Below are 25,032 nucleotides of genomic sequence, written 5' to 3'. Positions count from 1 at the left end.
TGCTCACACTGCCCTACCCTATGCTTTGACTTCTTTCTCCCCTCTCTCTCCAGATAAAATCCTGCGACTTGTGACTGCAGGCCGCCCAACAACCTGCCCGCTTGACCCCATCCCCTCCTCCCTTCTCCAGACCATCTCCGGCGACCTTCTCCCCTACCTCACCTCGCTGATCAACTCATCCTTGACCGCTGGCCATGTCCCTTCCGTCTTCAAGAGAGCGAGAGTTGCTCCCCTTCTCAAAAAACCAACACTCGACCCCACTGATGTCAACAACTACAGACCAGTATCCCTTCTTTCTTTTCTTTCCAAAACTATTGAGCGTGCCGTCTTTAGCCAACTCTCTTGCTATCTCTCTCAGAATGACCTTCTTGATCCAAACCAATCAGGTTTCAGGACTGGTCATTCAACTGAGACTGCTCTTCTCTGTGTCACGGAGGCTCTCCGCACTGATAAAGCTAACTCTCTCTCCTCTGCTCTTGTCCTTCTAGACCTGTCTGCTGCCTTTGATACTGTGAACCATCAGATCCTCCTCTCCACCCTCTCCGAGCTGGGCATCTCCGGCGCGGCTCACTCCTGGATTGCGTCCTACCTGACCGGTCGCTCCTACCAAGTGGCGTGGCGAGAAGCGGTCTCCGCACCACGTGCTCTCACCACTGGTGTCCCCCAGGGCTCAGTTCTAGGCCCTCTCCTTTTCTCCCTATACACCAAGTCACTTGGCTCTGTCATATCCTCACATGGCCTCTCCTATCATTGCTACGCTGACGATACACAACTAATCTTCTCCTTTCCCCCTTCTGATAACCAGGTGGCGAATCGCATCTCTGCATGTCTGGCAGACATATCAGTATGGACGACGGATCACCACCTCAAGCTGAACCCTGGCAAGACGGAGCTGCTCTTCCTCCCGGGGAAGGACTGCCCGTTCCATGATCTCGCCATCACGGTTGACAACTCCGCTGTGTCCTCCTCCCAGAGTGCGAAGAGCCTAGGCGTGACCCTGGACAACACCCTGTCGTTCTCCGCCAACATCAAGGCGGTGACCCGCTCCTGCAGGTTCATGCTCTACAACATTCGGAGTGTACGACCCTGCCTTACACAGGAAGCGGCACAGGTCCTAATCCAGGCACTTGTCATCTCCCGTCTGGACTACTGCAACTCGCTGTTGGCTGGCCTCCCTGCCTGTGCCATTAAACCCCTACAACTCATCCAGAATGCCGCAGCCCGTCTGGTGTTCAACCTTCCCAAGCTCGCATCCGCTACAAGACCATGGTGCTTGCCTATGGAGCAGTGAGGGGAACGGCACCTCTGTACCTTCAGGCTCTGATCAGTCCCTACACCCAAACGAGGGCATTGCGTTCATCCACCTCTGGCCTGCTGGCTCCCCTTCCTCTGCGGAAGCATAGCTCCCGCTCAGCCCAGTCAAAACTGTTCGCTGCTCTGGCACCCCAATGGTGGAACAAGCTCCCTCACGACGCCAGGACAGCGGAGTCACTCACCACCTTCCGGAGACATTTGAAACCCCACCTCTTTAAGGAATACCTGGGATAGGATAAAGTGTTCCTTCTAACCCCCCCCCCCCCCAAATTGTAAAGTGGTTATCCCACTGGCTATAGGGTGAACGCACCAATTTGCGAGTCGCTCTGGCTAAGAGCGTCTGCTAAATGACGTTAATGTGCCCTTGAGCAAGGCACTTAACCCTAATTGCTCCTGTAAGTCGCTCTGGATAAGAGCGTCTGCTAAATGACTAAAATGTAAAATGTAAAATGTAAAAATGTGTGCGCGACCCAACATGTGGCAGACATGAAGCGATTCAAAGATAAAATAACGGGACTGTTACGGGAGTTTGAGCAACGCATTCAGATTTTTGGTGAACTGGAGAAAGACTTCAACGTGTTTTGCTCGCCATTCACCGTGAATCCCTCTGATCTGCCCGTCAGCATCCAACTTGAAATAATAGACTTGCAGTGTGACTCGGATTTGAAGGGCAAATTTGCCGCAGCTGGCTTGGACACATTTTATCAGAATCTCTTGCCAGGTTACCCCAACTTGACAGCCCTCGCTGCAAAACTGTTGTGCATGTTTGGAACCACATATCTTTGTGAGCAAGTTCTCTCTGTAATGAGCATAAATAAAACAAAGCTGCGCTCAAGGCTCACGCACAAGCACTTGAATCACATCCTGAAGTTGGCTGCCACTCAGCATGTGACGCCTGATATTGATGCGCTGGTGAAAGCTGAAAGATGCCAGGTATCAGGAGTCAAATAAACTATGCAACCACACTTAGTGCTACATGAGACACCCTGATATAGTTCTGTGATCTGTGATATACTTATGTGAATCACTGACGCATTGTGTGTTTGTGTTCTTTTTCTTTAGAATTTTCAAATAAACTTGACGTGTTTTATGATTAATAGTGATGTTGTGCTTGTACTATTTTGGACACACTGTCCTCAGGCTCCAGCTTTATGTTGTATGTTGATCGTATTAAAACAAAGAAAACAATCTGAAGTTGTTGTTTTTAAGTTATATATACACCATGATTTTTCCGGTCCGGCCCACTTGGGAACAGATTTTCCTCCATGTGGCCCCTGAGCTAAAATGAGTTTGACACCCCTGGTCTAGATGCTTTTTATAGTGGAGATCAAGTTTATAAATTGCTTGGCTGGGTTGATGAGACAGTGGATTGCGCAGTCAGATGGAACAGAGTAAATAGGCATTTTAACATCATAGATTTAGCCGGTGGTAACTTGTGGAATAGACACTGGCTGGAATGCGCTTTTAACCAACCAGCATTGAGGACTAGACCCACCCGTTGTAAAATGAGTCATAACGCTCAATCAGGAATAACACTTCGATTACTCGACAACACTCAAATAAAGTGCAATATACTAGTGAAATTAATATGTAAACATGTCGTCTCAGACATAGGACTATGCTATAATGTTTTGTAATATAGAGAAAATATGCACACTTGTGTGACTCTCATAAAGGGGGCGTGTCTGTAGCACGGTACTCCTCATTTCCCAGTCCGGGGTCATGTGATGTGCTGCCACTGTTCAGTAGCCCTGGAGGTCCATCCATCTGCAGGAAGCGCAACAGGGGTGCACTGGCCAATACATGGACAACTTCGGCTTTAGCCTGCTTATATAGAGCGGGTCCTACCCGTTTGCTGAAATGGGTGCGAGAGGGCGAAGTTCGTATCGTGGCTCGAGCACTTTGACGAAGTGCTGAAACCCCCTTATTCTTCTCAACCACAGAGAATGGGCTCATATTCACGGTTATAAATATACCTATCGCTCTTGTAATTTATTTTGCCCGGTCAGAATCAGTTGCGACGGGCTACTTGAATGCAGAGGGGAGACAACGTTGTTTTTTTGCGTTTCCGTCTTACTCCGATGGTAGGAATACTGGTGTGATTTCTGAGTAAATGTGTCAACATGTTGAGGTGTTGGCAGCTGCATAGGCTATTCTGGTTCAGCAGTGGCGACATACTCTCTTGTCCATCGCTGTCATCTACTGGGAAACCAACAATTTCCCAAACTGGAGATTTAAATATTGATGGCGAATCCTCTTGGTTTATCCACCCCACCACTCGCCATCATACAGAACTAGTTCCCGGCTGCGCCTCACAAAAGGACAGTTTGAAATGTGACAATTCAAATAATTTTGACTACAAGGTGCACATAGGCTTGTGTTAACGGAATAGGCTGAATGTTTTCTTTCAGCTCAGGAGGCAGACAACACAGCGCAGGCGTTTAAATATATATATTTGTATTTATTTACCTATTCATTCGGGTTCACAGTGCGGACCGAACTGAGGTCCCCATAACAACGGTTCGGTACTATTGCGTGTACCATTACACCCCTACAACAAACAGTTTTGATTTTATTTGATCTAGTGGTTACCATAGATACCACATTTTAACATCTAGCCTTCTAGTACAATACAATTTGATTTGATCCAGCAATCTAGCGGTTACCATATCTAGCGGTTATCTAGATACAGTTGGTTATCTGACCTCACCACAACCACTCATATACAATGACCACAACCACTAATCTATGTAAACCAGGTTACCATTCATTGACCACTTATCAACAAAAGGCGGATGGCCATCTCAACCACTACTATGCATATGCAGTGTGCTATCTACCATATCTCAAGCGCTATTCTACCTTAGAGCTGGTTAGCCTGTTGTCTTTTTCCTCCTGTGGCAAAGCAGAGGCTAGTTACCGCAGGATAAAGGACCCATCAGAGGCTAGTTACCTCAGGATAAAGGACCCATCAGAGGCTAGTTACCGCAGGATAAAGGACCAATCAGAGACTAGTTACCTCAGGATAAAGGACCCATCAGAGGCTAGTTACCTCAGGATAAAGGACCCATCAGAGGCTAGTTACCTCACAATAAAGGACCCATCAGAGGCTAATTACCTCAGGATAAAGGACCCATCAGAGGCTAATTACCTCAGGATAAAGGACCCATCAGAGGCTAGTTACCTCAGGATAAAGGACCCATCAGAGGCTAGTTACCTCAGGATAAAGGACCCATCAGAGGCTAGTTACCTCAGGATAAAGGACCCATCAGAGGCTAGTTACCTCAGGATAAAGGACCCATCAGAGGCTAGTTACCTCAGGATAAAGGACCCATCAGAGGCTAGTTACCTCACGATAAAGGACCAATCAGAGGCTAGTTACCTCAGGATAAAGGACCCATCAGAGGCTAAGTACCTCAGGATAAAGGACCCATCAGAGGCTAAGTACCTCAGGATAAAGGACCCATCAGAGGCTAGTTACCTCACGATAAAGGGCATCAAGTAGGGACTACCAGGACTTAACACTCATTTGTTTTCCATTTCAAAAGGTTTTCGCTACTGAACACAACCCAGTCTCCTCAGACAAATATGTTGCAGATTGACTTTACAACATTAAGTTTGTTTCTTACCTCTACTGGCCGGTTTCCTACCATATCGCAACAACTTTTTCAAAACATTTATTTATACAAGCAAGCACAGCAGGACAGATTTTAATTTACAATGATGGCCTTTCAAGAGACGACCATAGCAGTGATATACAGTATGTTTCTTACCTGTCTCAGCAGACCTCTTCTTCCCGTCCTCTTCCACCTGGCCCACCTCGTCCACCGTAAGAAACGTCCCCTTGTTGAAATCCTCCACACCTCCATCCTCCTTTTCTTCCTCCACCTCCTCTTCTCCAGCGGCGGCAGGTGCGTCTGTGGGTGTGGCCTCATCGTGACCTTTCACCTCTGACTCCTCAGTGAACTTATCGCAGGTTGTCTTCGGCACGGTGACCACAGGCTGAAGGAGAGAGTAATGAAACACTTCATTTTTTCCTTCCTCGGTTGAAGTAGCCTTATCACTGATCTTCTCATTGTTGAATGTTATAGTGTTGAAGCCTTTCATTTAGGAGAGGGATTATTCAAGTAAGTAGGAATGCAACTAAAGACACACTGACCTCTTTGATGATGTCATCCTGAAAGTCTGGAACTTTCTCCTCTGTCACCTCCCCAGTTCCCTCTGCAGTCTTCACCGACCCCTCCTCTGTGGTTGCTGGGGCCAACCCCTCCTCCTCCTTCTGTCCTCGTTTGTCCAGCGCTTCCCCCTGTACCTTTGCTGTCCCAGGCTCACCCTCCACCTCCATCGGTGTAGTGTCTGCTGGTCCCTGCTGCTCTGCCTCAGAGGCTGGTGTGGTCACAGGGTCGTTGCCGGTCAACTCCGTAACCTCAGTCACCTCTGTGGTTGTCTCGGGGGGCGGATGGGGCACCGCAGCTACTTCCCCCACTTCGTCCACAGTCACAAAGTCTTCCATGTCGAAGGGCACGTGCTTCTCACCTAACTCCTCCTCTTCCTGAAAGAACACAGGGAAGAGGACAGTTAACTTTAAAACCACAGTTTTCCTCAAAATGGCAAGTCATTCCCCAAAATGGTTGGAAAGTTGATGTTGGCATTCTTCTATAATCATGATGGGTATAGATATGACACTGTTCACTGGAGATCTATCTATATATGCACTGAGTATGCCTAACAGTCTCACCTTCCTAATATTGAGTTCCCCCCCACACTCTACAAGGTGTTGACCTATGTTGACACCAATGCTTCCCACAGCTGTGTCAAGTTGGCTGGATGTCCTTTGGGTGGTGGACCATTCTTGATACACACGGGGAAACTGTTGAGCATGAAAATAACTGCAACGCTGCTGGGTTTGACACAAACCGGTGCGCCTGGCACCTACTACCATACCCTGTTCAAAGGCACTTAAATCTTTCTTGACTTGCCCATTCACCCTCTGAATGGCACACACACACAATCCATGTCTCAATTGTCTCAAGGCTTAAAAATCCTTATTTAACCTGTCTCCTCCCATTCACCTACACTGATTGAAGTTGATTTAACAAGTCACATCAATAAGGGATCATAGCTTTCATCTGGTCAGTCTATGTCATGGAAAGTGCAGGTGTTCCTAATGCTTTGTCCTCTGTGTATATAGAGTGAATACCAACACACTAGCACCTCTCCTACCTGCTGTTTGCTGCTCTTGACCACATGGGGGTGTTTGTCCTCTCCGTTTCCTCTCCTGGACTCAGACTTGGCGCCGCTCCTCCCACTGCGCCGGCTCCCCTCGTACCTCATAGAGGACCTGGACCCCGGTGATCCTGATGACCCTTCCCTGTGGGACCGCCTCTTCTCTCTCTCCCTCCTTCCTTTCTCCCTCTCCTCTTCCTGGGCCTTTAACTTCCTGTCCCTCCTTCCTTGCTCCCTCTCCTCCTCTTGGGCCTTCAGCCTCTTCTCCCTCTCCCTCCTCGCTCTCTCTCTCTCCTCCCTTTCCTCCTCGCGGGTCTTCCTCTTGGTGACCTGTTCTCCTCCAGCCTTTTGGTCTGCAGGGGGCGCCTGGTCCTGTTCCTTCCTGGCCTGCTCAGCGTTGGCCCTACTGGAGGACCGGACCCTGCACTCCTCCAGCAGTACCTTCAGGATCTCAGGGGTCACTCTGGGTAGAGCAGGCGCCGCCTGGACATCTGGAGTCTCCTTATCTGTTGGTTGTTTACCTGGAGGATTCTCAGCTGCAGCCTGGTCAGTGGTAAGCTTGGTAGAGGATCTGTTCCTGCTCTCCTGTCGTAAGGCCTCTATGATCGCCGCCATTACATTTGGGGCTGGGGCGGAGGTGGCTGTCTCTGGTTTAGCAGCTTGAGGAGCGGCGGTAGCATCCGAGGCGACTGGTTCTTCAGTCTCTTCGGACTCCGCTGTTGAAATGTTTGCAACTTTCTCCATGACCTCCTCTCCACCCTGACCTCCAGGTTGGTCTGTGTTGGGTTCTGTATCCTCTCTCTGGTTCACTCCTGCTGGCTGTAATGAAGACACATCAGGCTCCTCCTCTTGCTCCTTTCCTCCTAATGCTGGAGACTCCTTCTCTGTGGCTTCAACCTCTCCTTCAACCTTCATCCCTTCATCACCTGGCTGAATCTCCTGTCCTTTAACGTTAGAATCGACCCCTGTTCCTTTCGCCACCTTTAATCCTGACTGAGACAGTGAGTCCTCCTGTCCACCAGGGGGTGTAGTAGTCTCTTCAGTCTGGGAGACTTTGCCACCAGTTGGCGCTGTTGAGCCGGCAGAGATGTTGACTTTAGGTAGATCAGTCTTGGGATCAGGTTTCCAGGAGAAGGCGAGCTTGTTGTTCTGAACAATGCAGGGAAACTTCTGGAAGCGGTTGAAGACACTCTGGGCCATTTCTGCTGTTCCCATCTCAAAGATGATCTGCATGGGGTAAAGAAAATAGGATTGGATGGAGTGGAATTACTGTAGGCAGGGCAGACACAAGACACTTGAACACACACAAACACAAAAACAGACGTTCCTCACTAAGATGTCCCTCTCCTTGACAGACACTTGAACACCCCACACCTCCCCACCCACGGGTCCCTCACCTTGTCCTTGAGTGCCAGAGTCTGTTGGACTGTGCCGAAGCGCTGGATCAGCTTCTGGATCTCTGTTGGGCCGGAAGGCGTGGCCGGAATGTTACTGACAACCAGGAGACGGTTCCAGTCATCATCACCTCCCACCTCCGCCTTATGCAGGACGTATTGGTAACATTTACATTTATTTATCAATTACAAACAACTTTATTTTGACCAATTATTATCAAGAAGCTCAACTTTATAAATAGTTATTAGACATTTTAAAAGGGACACTCTGCAATAATATATGCTCTTGGGTGTGATTCGTTTCATTTGGATAAATGTTTCAACACTTAGGTCTTAAATCAGGTGGGATGTTTGTGTTTTCTACCTTTTCCTTGGGGTGGAAACAATGTTATTATTAAGAGCCTTTTAGGTTACCTGAACCCACAGAGAAATACTCACACTAACAGGATTCCTTGGTCCCATCAATGAATGGAAAAGTGCCACCTGTGGTAATAAATGGAATGAAAAGTTATGTCATCACTGAATTAGATCAGTGCAAAACAAGTTTGTGCATAAACACTTATCATTAGTAAACATTTCTCGCTACCCTGCAGCAACCACCTGTAAACTAAGTCAAGAAAACTGCCCAGAACAGGTTGCTGGAGATGCACGTTTGAGGCCCTGTGCTCCACTAGGAGCTAATAGGAATGAGCCAAGTATGTCAAGCCACAGTATCTTACTGGTCTGTTGAAGTCCACCTGGAGGTTTGGCAGCAGGCTCATGTTCAGAACAGAGTCGTTGATGCAGACAGGCATGTTGTTGTAAACCTTCACCATCTCCTGGGCTGACTCCACATCCTGCATGGTGACCAGAGCCTGGGGAGGACCACAGACAGACAAACGGTCACCAACAGTCAGTCACATTGGGTATACAAGCTATATTGTTTAAATCAATGTGAAAATCATATGACATTGCCATTAAACCGACTATTTTATCCAAAGCATCTGACAGAACATTAAAAGTGCCAATGTATACAACAAGTCCTTTGTAGTGTCATGACTTGCCCTCATGGGCTGAGGATCAAAGATGCCGGCTAGGCAAAGGTTTGAACACACCCTCTCCTGGGGGCCAGTTTTATGACCGGTCGTAAATACCGTTCAGACTTTCTCTTCCTTGCCATGAAGTATTGGGAGAAAGGATCCCTTTGTTAACACAGAGATTATTCCCGCCAAAACTCCAACATCCAAAAGTGGATAATGAAACAATATTCATACTTCAAAGAATGTGGGAAATGGTCGGTGGCGACTTAAAGAGCAATCATGTCAAATTTGTTACTATGTTGTGATGTCATTAAAGACGGTGGAACAACATAACTGTATCTCTGGGGGTGTACACTTGCCAGTTATGAGGTTTGCATCTAATTGTTGTCTAAAACGAATGATTAAGTATAATAATACTTTTGTGAAGATGACAATGTGATTTTAGCATTCTAGATTAGATTGTTTTCCATATTGATTTGTTCTCAGTCAGTGGCCACGCCCAGATGAGCAAAAACATGATGGAATGCCCCTTTTACCCCGAGTGCATAAAAAGCCTTGAAAAACAAATTAACTCTACAGACCAGCAGACGTGAAGTGTGAGCTAAACGTTACAAAATGGTTTAAACTACAACTCCATTTCTAAAGGAAGACCAAGCATACTACGGTATAAGTGGTCCTCTGTAGCTCAATTGGTAGAGCATGGCGCTTGTAACGCCAGGGTAGTGGGTTCGATCCCCGGGACCACCCATACGTAAAAATGTATGCACACATGACTGTAAGTCGCATTGGATAAAAGCATCTGCTAAATGGCATATTATATTATTTATTTTATAAGCCGGATGTTGCAAATGGTTGAATTTCTACCAGACCAGGAAGCGTGAAGCTGAAGCTACACGTTACAAAATGGTTAGACCAGAAAGACCAGAAAACGTGAGACTTTAGTCCACACGTTTGAAATGGAGAAACACTGAAACTCTCAACCTCTACACGATGTGAAGAAGACAATGCACTAGACCTTATCATCTCAGTCTGCAGCTGGCATGTATAGTCGTCTAGAGAACTTTCACTAAAGACACGAGTTGGGAAGGACAATCCCTCTCAGACAACCGAGTGGCGCAGTGGTCTAAGGCACTGCATCGCAGTGCTAGCTGTGCCACTAGAGATCCTGGTTCGAATCCAGGCTCTGTCGTAGCCGGCCGTGACCGGGAGACCCATGGGGCGGCGCACAATTGGCCCAGTGTCGTCCAGGGTAGGGGAGGGAATGGCCGGCAGGGGATGTAGCTCAGTTGGTAGAGCATGGCGTTTGCAACGCCAGGGTTGTGGGTTCGATAAAATAATGTATGCGCTAACTGTAAGTCGCTCTGGATAAGAGCGTCTGCTAAATGACGTAAATGTAAATGTAAATGGTACATCTGAAGTATCTATTCTAACAGATCAACTCTACGAACTACAGGGTACGTGCTGAAGTATCCATCTAACCACCACTACGACCAGAAACTCTACCAAGGACATTGGGATCTCTGGTGGGCAAACCAGAGTCCTACATCATCAACTCAACTATTGAGGACAGCTACACGTAAATACATGTTGGATTTCTAATCCGAATGTGCGCTTAGTGGGATTTTACGCATTTGTATTTCCGTGAGTGTTGTTTCCAAAGTAACCACGATAGTTTGAATCTCTGTCTCTCCCTTCCACTCTGACCCTCCTTCTACCCAAGCATTCATGCTATTGTTAGTCCAGTCCACTAGGGACCTGTTTTCATTGTATTACATTAGTAATCAATAACCTGTGTGTGTTTGTATTGTGTTATTATTTAGTTAGTAAATAAATAAATAATTAAGCCAATTTGTGTATTGCTGATTCATCAATAAGGTTAGGGTTCTTGCAGGTTCAAGGATTATGCGACGTTCTGAATGAGACTGATAAGAGGTAATTATTTAATAAGTGACTTATCGATATAACATATATATCTTCTAAGAGTTTAATTCGGGAGATGGTAACTTGTTAAACAACTTCTTCCGTGGTGCCCCAAATTCCTAATGAGTTAATTGTTACATGATTAATTTAATCGAGGGACAATTAAACATAGTCAGGCGATTCGATATATAACAGTCATATATTAAAGTAATCACGTCACGACAGTGGGAATCAACCTGATGTCACTGGCATCGTGCTCCAAGCCAGTGTTTCCCAACCACGGTCCTCCAGTAACCCCAACAGTGCACATTTTCATTGTTGCCCTGGACAAACACACCTGATTCAGCTCTTTGAGGGCTTGATGATTAGTTGACAAGTTGAATGAGGTGTGCGTGTCCAGGGTTACAATAAAAATGTGTACTGTTGGGGTAGTGGAGGACCAGGGTTGGAAAACACTGCCCTAAGCCACATAATGCAAATCAATGTGACAGTGAGTGATGTATTGTGGGTCGCCAGCCTACCTCACTGGGCGTGGTGATGAGGAGGATCTTGACAGGTGTTCCGAAGGGCTGGGCCAGCTTGGCGATATCAATCTCGGAGCAGCCACTTTCAGGAAGTCCAGTAATCTTGACCATGCCCCTCTAAAAGGTTAAACCACAGGAGACAAAGACATTCATGTATTCAGTGAGGTAAAAAAGAAGAAGAAAAAACGGTCAGAACGTTGTATACAGAGATATCATGAATAGAGCTGACAATTTCCTATTCTACCTGTCCTGACGGGGCTAAATCAAGTCTAATCTACATTATATAATTCTATTTGAATGTTCATAATGTAGCACCCCCTGCCTGGGCCTATGAGATATCAGTTCAGTTCTGCACCTTGTTTTCCCTCAGCAGTCTTTTGAGTCTCTGGCTCTGTCCCGCTCTACATCCTCTCTTCCTCTTCCTCTTCACCTGCTCCCTGTTTATCTGTTGGGAAACCCATTTCATCTTACAGCTCAGACACTGTTGACTGGCTGACTGGCTGACTGACTGGCTGACAATCTGTTCTCCAATGTTTTAAAGTGTTAAAGATGAACTGGAACACTACCCAGGCTCACAACCATCAGCTTATTTGTATTTTTGTAGATATATAACATTGAAATACTCAATAAGAAAATATTAATAGACATACTGGCAAATAAGCGACAGAGACAAATAATACAGTACCTCATTTAAATTCTTCTGACCAACGCTGGTTTCTGTGGGAAGAAATAAAAATAAATGTTCAATTCCACAACTCGTATTGATCAGGTCTATCAAATTAGTTGAATATTAATCTAGACATTTAAGGCTGGCACCCTATTCCACATTTAGTGCACTACTTTTGAGCAGGGTACATAGGCGTTGGTCAAAAGTAGTGCACTATAACTGGAATAGGCTGCCATTTGGGATTCACCCTAAAATAACATTAATTGTATGTATTTTTACCTGGGCCTTTGACGGTCGTGTTGGTCTCGTTGGGGGCACCGACCACTTCTCTACGGAGAGTAATGAAATGTGTGAATAACTGCCTCCGTAACAACACACGAGTGGCAAAGTTCAGGGGGTCAACGACAACCCTAGTATATACAGGTAATGCATAATACTTACCCTTTTATAATGACAGGTATCGAGGAAGTAAGATCCTCCTCACCATTCTGTAAAACAAAGAAATAAACATATTTACATTTATATTTTATACACCTCATTTTCTCATCTTTCTGTTCTCTCTTTCTGTTCTCTTTCTATTAGCTTCTTCACTACAAGGGAAACATGAGCCAGTTCTATGATACGAAGTTCAGTGGATGGATACCCAGCTGGAAGCTGAGGTGGCTTTGGTACGGTAAGCAGGGAGGGACAAACCTGGTCAGAGACAGTGATGGGGTGTTCCCGTATGTTGAGAGTGAGGCACTCAGCCAGAGCTTTAGCGTCCTGCTCTTTCTGCATGCACACAGTGGCCTGGAGGAACAGAGAAGGGCAGAGGTTAGACAGACGGATCAAAAAGTAGTGATGGGGAAGGAATGATACAGTTCCATATCGCAATATTATTTTTTTGCGCTAGTTGGCTGTACCTGCACCAAAACTCCAGTATTCTTCCTTCATAGCTTGTTCTCCATCTTCTTTTTAAATAAGAAGCCAATTTGTTTTTAGCACTTATTTCCATGACAGATCAAAACTCTTGTCCCTCTGCAGCAGACATATAAATAACAGTATCGAACCGCAATACATATGGTATCAGAGCCTAAGTATCATGATAATATCGCATTGTGAGGTCCCTGGCAATTCTCAGTCCTGTCAAAACCCAGTCCTTTTAACAATATTAAAATATTACATATTTATCAAGCCACATCACATACACTAAAAGTATGTGGACACCTGCTCGTCGAACATTTCATTCCAAAATCATGGGCATTAGTATGGAGTTGGTCCCCCCTTTTCTGCTATAACAGCCTCCACTCTTCTGGGAAGGCTTTCCACTAGATGTTGGAACATTGCTGCGGGGACTTGCTTCTATTCAGCCACAAGAGCATTAGTGAGGTCGGGCACTGATGTTGGGCGATTAGGCCTGGCTCGCAGTCAGCGTTCCAATTCAACCCAAAGGTGTTCGATGGGGTTGAGGTCAGGGCTCTGTGCAGGCCAGTCAAGTTCTTCTACACCGATCTCGACAAACCATTTCTGTATGGAGCATTATCATGCTGAAACAGGGCCTTCCCCAAACTGTTGCCACAAAGTTGGAAACACAGAATCGTCTGGAATGTCATTGTATGCTGTAGCATTAAGATTTCCTTTCACTGGAACTAAGTGTCATAGCCCGAACCATGAAAAACAGCCCCAGACCATTATACTTCATCCACCAAACTTTACAGTTGGCACTATTTTTATTTTATTTTTATTTTATTTCACCTTTATTTAACCAGGTAAACCAGTTGAGAACAGGTTCTATGCATTGGGGCAGGTAGCGTTCTCCTGGCATCCGCATTTCATGAAGCTCCCGACGTTGCTTCCAGAGGCAGTTTGAAACTTGTTTTACAACCGAGGACAGACTATTTTTACGCGCTACGTGCTTTGCGGCTGAGCTGTTGCATTTTGACGCACTGACTTGTTGGAAAGGTGGCATCCTATGACGGTGCCACATTGAAAGTCACAGAGCTCTTCAGTAAGGCCATTCAACTGCCAATGTTTCCTATGGTGTGGTTGAAATAGCCAAATCCACTAATTTGAAAGGGTGCCCACAATCTTTTGTATATACTGTATAGTGCATCAGTGTTTCCGCTGCAGTCATTTATATGTGGCGCTGTGCCACGGCAAAATCAGTGCCATTGCGACAAAAGCATTTGGAAGATTAAAAAAATATATTTCTGCCTGGCGCACTTTGATGATGCTAGAACATTTAACATTTTAGTCATTTAGCAAACGCTCTTATACAGAGCGACTTACAGGAGCAATTAGGGTTAAGTGCCTTGCTCAAGGGGCACATCAACAGATTTTTCACCTAGTCGGCTCAGGGATTAGAACCAGCGACCTTTCGGTTACTGGCACAACGCTCTTAACCACTAAGCTACCTGCCGCCCCAGAACAGTCCACATTTACTTTCCTTCTGCAAACAAAACGAGTAATGAATAGAAGAACCAGAATACCCCACAGTGGAATAGTTACCTAGTCGGCTTGTTGTGGGTTCTATGCCAGAGAATTATTCCTCTCGAGGCACATGCAAGTTATGAGCAACAACTCTTAATGCAATCGTGGGGAAAACAGCAGTTTGAACGGCCTTTGTTAAAAAGAGGGGATCCCATCTTCCCATTCCTACTTTATATATTTGTCAACACCTAAATATGTGCGAGCTGCACCATTTTAAACCTGGAGTTTTTAGCAGTGCCTTGAGTTCATAGGGGAGAGAGGGGCTAAATGTAACACAGGTCAATTGTAGGGTAACTTGGGTTAAAATGCCACACTACTTCAAATTCACCCCCCCCCAGGGATGACATTCTTTGTTGAGCAAGAGTAGTGGCCACCAGGGAAAGTGTTGGGGGCAAAAATGGTGACATGATTGGTTTCTGTGAGAAGTACAGGCACGGGGCGTGTTACCCTGGGTGTCAGTTTACCCCAAGTGAACCTAAAAGGTAGGCCTACATTATATTTCACTGTGTTATTGCAAGTTTTTTGGAACATCGAATTCATCAATAGGAAGCTAACTAGTTAAAAGATCACATCTGGGATCTAGCCCAATAGAATAGAATGCTTCAGCCTATTTATAGAGGCCAAAAAATATTCCCTGATTCAGTTTTTCCCAAAATTCTGTTTGCTCCGTTTAGTTTTTTCAGGTTTCCGTTTCCCCCATTTTTTTCTGGTTTTCGCTCTCAAAAATCACACTTTTATAACAGGAAAACAACTAAATTGGATGTTAAATCCACAACAATGCTTAAACTAACGTAATTTGATGGGGATTTTTTATTTACTATGCAGGGCAGTGGAAAATAGATTAGGGGGTTAAACAAGATGTATTCATATTAATCAAAAAGACAGCGCACTTAGCATTAAAAGGGTATGATGCCTAACGTGACACACTCATACACAGTTATCTATACTCACTTTAGCGTACTGCGGCTGGTTCTCCTCCTCGTTCCTGATGATGAGGACGTTGGTGACCTTGCCGAAGGCCTGCACCAGTGATACCACTTCCTGGTACTTGGCATCTGCAGGGAGGCCCGTCAGATAGAGCAGGTAGGAACCTGGATGACTCTTCTTCTGCAGTGTTGGATTCGGCTTCTTCTGTGGTGCGTTGGAAGACTGGACCAAAAAATCAAGGAAGGAAGGTTTACAGGTACTGCTTGGGTTGGATAGTCATGTGAAGAAGCTGCTATCCATATAAGTTAGTTGCAATTCAATTTGTCATATTTCCCTACTGATATTACTACTGAAAGTAATTATTACTGATAATGTAGTTAACCTTAAGAGCCCCAATGACACTGTGCATAGCAAACAAAAGACAGAACCAAAAGCTCTGCGAGGGGCACACCTCTGAGTCCTGTCCTGGGGTGGTCTCCTTCCCAGCCACTGGTTTGGCACCGGGCTTAGAAGAAGAGGATGCAGAGGAAGGTGGACGATGTGGCTTCTCAGACATGGACGCCGGAAACTTGCTGGCGGATGACAAGGAGGACTCACGGTTCCCAGAAACCCCAGCTCTGTTGCCGTGGCCACCGAGTTTGGCGGTGTCAGTTCTAGAACGCTTCAGGCCTCGAGAGGAGCTCCCAGTAGATATCCCTGGAGGTAGGGGTAACAGACGATGTCATGGTTATAATGATGTAGATATACAGTTGAATTCAGAAGTTTATATACACCTTAGCCAAATACATTTAAACTCAGTTTTTCCAAAATTCCTGACATTTAATCCTAGTAAAAAATCCCTGTCTTAGGTCAGTGAGGATCACCACTTTATTTTAAGAATGTGACATGTCAGAATAATAGTAGAGAGAATGATTTATTTCAGCTTTTAAATCTTTCATCACATTCCCAGTGGGTCAGAAATTTATATACACTCAATAAGTATTTGGTAGCATTGCTATTAAATTGTTTAACTTGGGTCAAACCTTTCGTGTAGCCTTCCACAAGCTTCCCACAATAAGTTGGGTGAATTTTGGCCCATTCATCCTGACAGAGCTGGTGTAACTGAGTCAGGTTTGAATGCCTCCTTGCTCGCATACGCTTTTTCAGTTCTGCCCACACATTTTCAATAGGATTGAGGTCAGGGCTTTGTGACGGCCACTCCAATACCTTGACTTTGTTGTCCTTAAGCCATTTTGCCAAAACTTTGGAAGTATGCTTGGGGTCATTGTCCATTTGGAAGACCCATTTGCGACCAACTGACTGACGTCTTGAGATGTTGCTTCAATATATCCACATAATTTTCCTTCCTCATGATGACATCTATTTTGTGAAGTGCACCAGTCCCTCCTGCAGCAAAGCACCCCCACAGCATGCTGCTGCCACCCCCATGCTTCACGGTTGGGATGGTGTTCTTCGACTTGCAAGCGTCCCCCTTTTTCCTCCAAACATAACGATGGTCATTATGGCCAAACAGTTCTATTTTTATTTCATCAGACCAGAGGACATTTCTCCAAAAAGTGTGATCTTTGTCCCTATGTGCAGTTGCAAACCATAGTCTGGATTTTTTTATGGCGGTTTTAAAGCAGTGGCTTCTTCCTTGCTGAGCAGCCTTTCAGGTTATGTTGATATAGGACACGCTTTGCTGTGGATATAGATACTTTTGTACATGTTTCCTCCAGCATCTTCACAAGGACCTTTGCTGTTGTTCTGAGATTGATTTGCACTTTTCGCACCAAAGTACGTTCATCTCTAGGAGACAGAACGCGTCTCCTTCCTGAGCGGTATGGCGGCTGCGTCCTCCCGAGTGGCGCAGTGGTCTAAGGCACTGCATCGCAGTGCTAGCTGTGCCACTAGAGATCCTGGTTCAAATCCAGACTCTGTCGTAGCCGGCCGCGACCGGGAGACCCATGGGGCCCAGCGTTGTCCAGGGTAGGGGAGGGAATGGCCGACAGGGATGTAGCTCAGTTGGTAGAGCATGGCATTTGCAACGCCAGGGTTGTGGGTTCGATTCCAGTATGAAAATAAAAATGTATGCACTCACTAACTGTAAGTCGCTCTGGATAAGAGCGTCTGCTAAATGACTAAAATGTCAAATTGTTTGTACAGATGAACGTGGTACCTTCAGCCGTTTGGAAATTGCTCCCAATGATGAACCAGACTTTTTTTCTGAGGTCTTGGCTGATTTCTTTTGATTTTCCCATGATGTCAAGCAAAGAGGCACTGAGTTTGAAGGTAGGCCTTGAAATACATCCACAGGTACACCTCTAATTGACTCAAATTATGTCAATTAGCCTATTAGAAGCTTCTAAAGCCATGACATCATTTTCTGGAATTTTCCAAGCTGTTTAAAGACACAGTCACCTTAGTGTATGTAAACTTCTGACCCACTGGAATTGTGATACAGTGAATTATAAGTGAAATAATCTGTCTGTAAACAATTGTTTGAAAAATTACTTGTGTCATGCACAAAGTAGATGTGCTAACCGACTTGCCAAAACTATAGGTTGTTAACAACAAATTTGTGGAGTGGTTGAAAAACAAGTTTTAATGACGCCAACATAAGTGTATGTAAACTTCCGACTTCAACTGTAGTACAGTAGATATCCCTGGATGTAGGGGTAACAGATGATGTCTGGGTTATGACAATGCAGCACAAGGCAGATATATTACAGTGCCAACAGACTAGCACTTCAGGAACACGCTTCATCTGGGTCTGGTAAACATAGTGTCAACCACTAGCCCAGATTAGCATCTAGCCAAGTGGCTTACCTGAGGATTCACTGGTCCTCTTCTCCGGTCTGTGTGCGCTGGAGGCGGAACCCCGATGGGACTGGGAGGGGCTGTGCCGGCCAGAGGTGTGTGGGGCGTGTCCATGGGGGGTGGGCGGAGAGATCCTTCTGCTTCGGTCTGGAGGAGGGGTGGGGGACCAGGACAGGGAATGGGAGACTGAGCGGGAGGGAGAGCGTTCCAGGGAATGCCAGGTGGCATCCTGACCTGGAGACGGGTCCCTCCTGGTTTCGGGCAAAGGGGAGAGAGTCAGAAGAACAATATAACATTATACATGACTCAAAGTCCCAGTGACATACAACACCAACAGAGGAAAATGATAGGTTTGTCAGTTGCACAGTTGTGATCTCAAAAGGTACGATTGGACAATCAGGGCAAAAAAAGAGGTAGTCCTACATTTTAGAAACATCTCTCACCTTGGGGCATTTGGATTCCAGTCTGGATACCTTTGGGGGGGGAAGAAGAGACATGAGTACATCATCCTACACATTATTCATGTGTTATTGTTGGTTTTAACATGTTAGTTAACTTTTGAAGTCTAAGCCGTTGGGGTGTGGTGCTAATTAAATTAATTAAATTGGTCATTTAGCAGACGCTCTTATCCAGAGCGACTTACAGGAGCAATCAGGGTTAAGTGCCTTGCTCAAGGGCACATCGACAGATTTTTCACCTAGTCGGCTTGGGGATTAGAACCAGCGACCTTTCGGTTACTGGCACAACGCTCTTAACCACTAAGCTACCTGCCACTAACATATGGAATCGTTTTAAGATGGTCATACCATGGATCATTTAGCTATTTGATTTAGAATTTTTAGGACCCCTTTAAGTATCCCCAAAATTTATAAAGAAATAATGAAATATTGAATTTGGCCTTTACTACTATAGCCCATAGAAAAGCATTGAATAACACATTCATAAATGGCAAAAAAGCCAGTAATAATAATAAGGATCTGAAGTTTCTGTCCTATATCTAGCAGATATAAGTAAGCTCAGGAACATTTTATTTTTTTGGACACATTTAACCCCTTATTTTTGTTGGAACAAAACTACCTCCATACTTCCTTCATTTGTATGGGTTACCTACAGAAGAGTCCTTTTTGGGGGTCGTAGAGCAAAACGGAGAACACTATTGTGTTCTTGAGTCTCCCCTTTCCATAGTGGGGTCATAGCTTTTAGCTCAAATGGTTCAGATGCTACAGACAGTAGTTGGCACATCAACGTTACTGACTTCAGACGAGTCCCATTACACTTTTCAAACCATTCGGACGATACAGACCTCAACGTGAGAAGACCGATTTTCAGGATGTCTCATGGTCTGACAAACACCGCTGTAGCTCTGCCACCTTCCACCGCAGATGTGGAAGGCTGACATAGACGGATGTGATGGATTGAGACGCAGCCAATCTCTAAGTTAAACTGATGGATTTTGATGGATTTTTTAAAGTTTTGTTACTTAGACTGATGCACAGGTGCGTCAATAGACTTAAGGATTTTAACTGCCAGCATGGTTTGAACAGTAATTTTTTTAACCACTCACTTGTTGCGGAGATCTCTGCAGCTAGCTGTATGGTTGACTGTGTTCACGTGATCGATCCAGTCCTGTGAGGAAAAAAACAAAAGAAAATAAAGAAATCATGGTTAGATATCTACCAGAGTCCAGCAGAGTGATGTGATTGGTATGAACACATTTACACCACCATAGTGCCTATGCTTATGTATGTATTTGGGAGAGTTATTTCCTGAATGTATATTTAGGGGTATTGTCGACATGTATAGGTCTTCCATATCTTGAACGCATTCCTCAACAAGCTAATCAAAAGATATGTATCGATCCTACTTGATCATGTTTGAGGCATCAAGTCAAATGGCAAAGTATTAAAGAAAGTTTCAAAATTTGAAGGTATGGAATAAAGATACATTTTGGCTTTGCAACAACCTGTAAAAGAAACAAAATGTATATAAACAGCATTGATAATGTTTTGGTACACTGCAGAAGAGCGAATACTGGGCAAAGTTAGTCCTCTTCACCACAAATACGATTCAGCTTTTGCAGATATCCATGTCTTCTGCAATCTTCATCTTCTTCATCAGCCGAGTATGGGTTAGGCTTAGGCTACTTTTTGTGGTGCAAATGTTTTATATTTGTAATTATCCTTTAGTTTTTTTGTTGTAGTAGTAAAAAAATTAAAAAGTTGAACAACTCAAAAGTAACACCAACCATACATGGATTTACAAAATAATGGGTACGATTACATGCACACAATAATGCGATTATTGTGGCTAGTCAGATTAATATAATAGTTTAATAAAACATTTACATGCTTTGCAAGAAGAACGATTTCCCTAATAATGCTGTTTACATGGACACATCTGGAATCAGGCTACCTGATGCCACGCTGACAAATGCAGAAAATTGCTAATCAAAATATACATTCTACCACAGCGACCATGTTATTTTTGGGAAGCATATTTGATTCTGATTTCGGACATAGAAAGTTTGTATGTGAAAACTACTTGTAAGACGCAAACATTGTTGTTCCGAACTCACTTCACTCTCGCTAAAGAGGGAGGCTTGCTCGGCTGATGCTAGCACAACTGCAGATCAAACACACTGCTGGAATGCTGATTAAGGTGTTTACATGTCCTAATCATTTGAAAGATTGCTCAGAAAACCAGGTGTTTTAATCGGCGTAAGCTCACCAAATTTACAATGTACAAACTGTTTATGTGAATCACAATTGTTTAACCATTGCTTAAAATATGTCTATTTTTGTAAGTAGAATCCAATATTCTGTGATGTATTTCACTATGTTTTATGCCTGGTGTGTATGTAAAAGTGGTTATGGTGTTTAATGGAAAAATCCACCCAAAAACTAGTTGCTTTTTTTCCTTTCTTAGTCCACTATTGATACAGTCGCGAAGGGTTTTGCGTCATCATGACGATGTGGCACGTGACACTTTGCTTCTTGAAAGTCCAATATCTTGAAAACTTGACTGCTGACATTCAAAACATTTTGGTACTGTTTCAACAGTGGACTAATGATAAAAATACCAAAAGATAGTCTGAGTGGATTTTTCATTTAACTGCATTGGGCCTTTAAAAGCGTAAAGGGATTCTTCGGGATTTTGGCAACGAAGCCCTTTATCTACTTCCCAAGAGTCAGATCAACTCATGGATACCATTTTTAGATCTCTGTATCCAGTATGATGGAAGTTAGAAGTAGCTTTGCGAGCCAAAGCCAACTAGCATTAGTGCAACAACTGGAAGTCTAAGGTATCTACTAGCATGCTAGCAGTTGCCAAAGAATTCCAGTCATTGCGCTAACATTAGTTAGCAATTACACTAACGCTAGTTAGCAACTTCCTTCTAACTGGACGCAGAGACATACAAATTGTATCCACGAGTTCATCTGACTCTGGGGAAGTAGATAAAGGGCTTCATCGCCAAAATCCGGAAGTATCCGTTTAACAAAAACAAAATCTCTGCTTGGCTAGGTACGGTACTCACCTTAGCCCGTTCACATTGCATGTCGCACAGGGAGCAGGTGTGGGGATACACCTTCGGAGGGTCCGCCGAGAAATCACTTATCATGGTGGGTGTTGGGAGCCTCTTGGGGGCACTAGAGCTGCGTTTGGCGCCGGAGGGTCTGGTTGATTTTGACGACTCACTCCTGGCTTCAAACTGTGGCCTTGTTCTGGACCCTTCGCGCTCCGACCGAGATCTCGATGGCGGCTCTCTGACGGGCGTTTGTTTGTGCTTGTGAGCGTCGGGGATTGGAGCACGCCTCCTGTAGTCTTTGTCTTTCTTTGAGTCGGAGGAGTCGTCGTTTGAGTGGTGCCGCCTTGGGGATTCAGCTTTACGTTTCAAAGACGAGCTGGTGGACTTGTACTCTGGTTTAGCCGCTCTCTCCTTAGGCAGTAGCTCACGTTTGTAAGGGTCTCTGCCCTCCTCCGCCGTCCTACTCGCGTGGCCGTAGTCGATAACTTTACCCGCCGTTTGCGTCACACTCAGAAAACTCGGGATGTCGGGCGTACATGAAGGCGCGGGATGCCGCTGATGTGGAGAAAGACGAGGCGGTGGTGGCAGGTTAGGAATAGGAGGGAGAGTTTGAGAGAACGCAGGAGGGCCTGTGTTTCTGTTTGTTTTGTGTATCTGTATGTCACGTAGGATGAAGGGCAGTGTGTCTGGAGTTAGCTGGTCGTCAGGGTAGTGGCTGAGAACCTCCAGGTCGTCGTTTGACAAGCCGAAGCCGGCCAGGATACTGCCTGCGCTCTCGGGTACGTACAGACCCTGCATGTCCCCGCCCTGTGGACGACCCTGTGCAGAAACAGGAGCATTCCAGCTTTGCATGCCCCCTCCTGAATGCCCGCTGTTAGGGTTAGCATGAGAGTGGGAGGACTGCTGGAGGTGCTGCTGCTGATTGAGACCAAAGAGTTTACTGGGAGTCTGGTAGTTGGACCAGTCCACATCCTGCATCTGACTCTGCTGGTCATCGCAGGAAAGCGAGACAAGGTTGTTGCTGTTGGAATAGCCAGTCTCTGACCTCTCACCCTGACCGACCCCGTGCATGCGGAGGTCTACACCGAGCTGCCGGGAGATCTGGGTATTCTGGTTGAGTAGGCGGTGGTCCTCGTCCCTCCCGCCCTGAACGCGGACAGAGATGGCCGACTCCAGCTCCTCGGGTAGCGGTGTTTGCGGCGGGAACTGACCCACCTGGTAGCTGTTCATCTGGGCCATATTGTTGCCGTCCGTAGAGCGGCCCGGTTGTTGGTATGGCATGATCCTGGGCCTGTTGAAGGGCGCCCCCGGTTGCTGAGGCTGGTACATGACGGGGGTGCGCTGCTGAGCGATGTTGTTGGCAGCTGCTTGCTGGAGAATGTTGAGCAGGGCCAGTTGCTGGTTGCCGTGGTTACTGGCAGCGGCGATGACGCTGAGTTGGTGCAGGGCTAGCTGGGCTTCGATCTGTGCCAGACGGATAGCCGCGGCCGGTCCAAAGAGGAAAGGGGCTCCCCGGCCTATGGTACCGAAGGCGCTGGCTGCTCCTCTGCCCAAGCTGATAGAGGGTAGGAGCTGGGATCGACTTTCTGTGAGCAACGCAAAGCTGAGAGGTGGAAAGCAGAAACAGGATTACAGATGCTGGGCCTCCTTATATTTGATTTGTTTTTAAAATTATTTCTTCTTTTTGATTTTCTTACAGGAGGGGGTCCCTATGAGAAATGTCTAAGATTTCACTGTTTGTTTCCTTTTAAATTGAGTGGTTAGGGGAGGGAAAATTCCATTATCTTCATCTTCTCTCAAACGTCTTGCAGTCATGCTCTTTTGCAGGGTGGAAAAGCAAAGCAATGTTATGTAACTAATCAACACCATTAGACTTACCGCCAATTTGATACAAACGCCAATAAAATAATAACATGTGTAAATACAACAATGAAAGGTACCCAAGGCCACTTGTTTTAGACCTACCCACCACACTAACAATTTTCTGGGAAAATGTCTAAACTGAGCTGAAGGGCATGTTTAGATGTCCTATAAGGATGGACCCGTGGCTACTTGTATTAGGTGTCACAGAAAACAGGCCTTCACTTACCCTAGCACAACTCAATCTCCTAAAAACATATATCCTTTGTGGCCTGCAAATGTATTGCTTTGAATTGGATAAAAGACCAGAAACCTACTATAACAATCAGTGGTATTATGAGACATTGAAAAGGCTGTCACTGGAGAAAACAAATTTCATATTTCAGAACAAAGACGGGGGAAATATGCTATCTTTCCCCTAATCCTCCAGATACCCTGAGAAGTGTAATGGGTAATAAGAAAGAATGTATATTTTTGTTAATGTAATAAAAATGTAATAATGTTATGTAATAGGCCTCCTGTGGCTCAGTTGGTAGAGCATGGCGCTTGCAACGCCAGGGTTGTGGGTTCGATTCCCACGGGGGACCAGTATGAAAAATGTATGCACTCACTAACTGTAAGTCGCTCTGGATAAGAGCGTCTGCTAAATGACTAAAATGTAATATACAGGTAACTGTCAAAATAAAGTAAATGCCAACATAAAGTGTCTTAATAGGGCGTTGGACCACCACGAGCCGCAGAACAGCTTCAATGCGCCTTGGCATAGATTCTACAAGTCTCTGGAACTCTATTGGAAGGATGCAACACCATTCTTCCACAGGAAATTCCATAAGTTGGTGTTTTGTTGATGGTGGTGGTGGCATATAGCATATGGTTTACATCGTTTCCATTCATCAAACCATTTAGTGACCACTCGTGCCCTGTGGATGGGGACATTGTCATCTTGGAAGAGACCACGCCCATCAGGATAGAAATTCTTCACCATAGGTTGAAGGTGATCACTCACTCAGTATGGCTGTGTATTTATTGGCATTTACCTTGCCCTCTTAAGGGACTGAGTGGACGTAAACCAAACGATCACTTGGGTGAAGCATCATGGAAATTATTATTCTAATTCTACAGTTAGAATATAATAGGTGGACACTTTGAATAAAGTGTTGTTTGACATGACAATGAACAAAAATGCCAGGGAGGAGACAGGGTAGCAACCAAAGAGTTGATAAGTGTTTCCTAGGGGACCCTATAATTTTTGTGTACATGTAATGTTCTCTTACCTACATCATGTAGCTAACATATTCAGGCTTCACGTCTCCCTCCTTGATTTAGAAGATACTGTTGCACAAACATTCTGATTTAGATCTACACCATCACTGGCATTATCAGGCTG

The 25,032-nt window shown here is 45.2% G+C and overlaps 1 protein-coding gene across 3 annotated transcripts in view; it reads right to left on the bottom strand.

The window, feature by feature from the left end:
• Positions 1-23,201, bottom strand: part of LOC311110166 (uncharacterized protein) — a 29,949-nt gene extending 6,748 nt beyond the window's left edge. Inside the window, exons 1-18 of one of the 3 annotated variants that reach the window (XM_084188720.1) lie at positions 21,795-23,201; positions 19,824-19,885; positions 18,703-18,732; positions 18,269-18,510; positions 15,912-16,156; positions 15,485-15,682; positions 12,758-12,853; positions 12,506-12,552; positions 12,344-12,393; positions 12,083-12,114; positions 11,753-11,842; positions 11,395-11,514; positions 8,654-8,788; positions 8,373-8,417; positions 7,938-8,078; positions 6,538-7,767; positions 5,474-5,866; positions 5,088-5,316 (exon numbers count right to left, since the gene is read on the bottom strand). In XM_084188720.1, coding sequence (XP_084044846.1) covers positions 5,088-5,316; positions 5,474-5,866; positions 6,538-7,767; positions 7,938-8,078; positions 8,373-8,417; positions 8,654-8,788; positions 11,395-11,514; positions 11,753-11,842; positions 12,083-12,114; positions 12,344-12,393; positions 12,506-12,552; positions 12,758-12,853; positions 15,485-15,682; positions 15,912-16,156; positions 18,269-18,510; positions 18,703-18,732; positions 19,824-19,885; positions 21,795-23,114 — 4,705 coding nt within the window. In that variant the 5' untranslated portion in view covers positions 23,115-23,201. The remainder of the gene's footprint in view (positions 1-5,087; positions 5,317-5,473; positions 5,867-6,537; positions 7,768-7,937; positions 8,079-8,372; positions 8,418-8,653; positions 8,789-11,394; positions 11,515-11,752; positions 11,843-12,082; positions 12,115-12,343; positions 12,394-12,505; positions 12,553-12,757; positions 12,854-15,484; positions 15,683-15,911; positions 16,157-18,268; positions 18,511-18,702; positions 18,733-19,823; positions 19,886-21,794) is intronic. The other 2 variants (XM_084188721.1, XM_084188722.1) reach the window with 2 other exon arrangements.
• Between the last annotated feature and the right edge of the window lie 1,831 nt (positions 23,202-25,032).

The sequence above is a fragment of the Coregonus lavaretus genome (genome assembly GCF_964263955.1).
Source record: "Coregonus lavaretus genome assembly, contig: SUPER_35_unloc_2, whole genome shotgun sequence".
Lineage (NCBI taxonomy): Eukaryota > Metazoa > Chordata > Actinopteri > Salmoniformes > Salmonidae > Coregonus > Coregonus lavaretus.
This window is presented reverse-complemented; position numbering and strand designations above follow the sequence as displayed.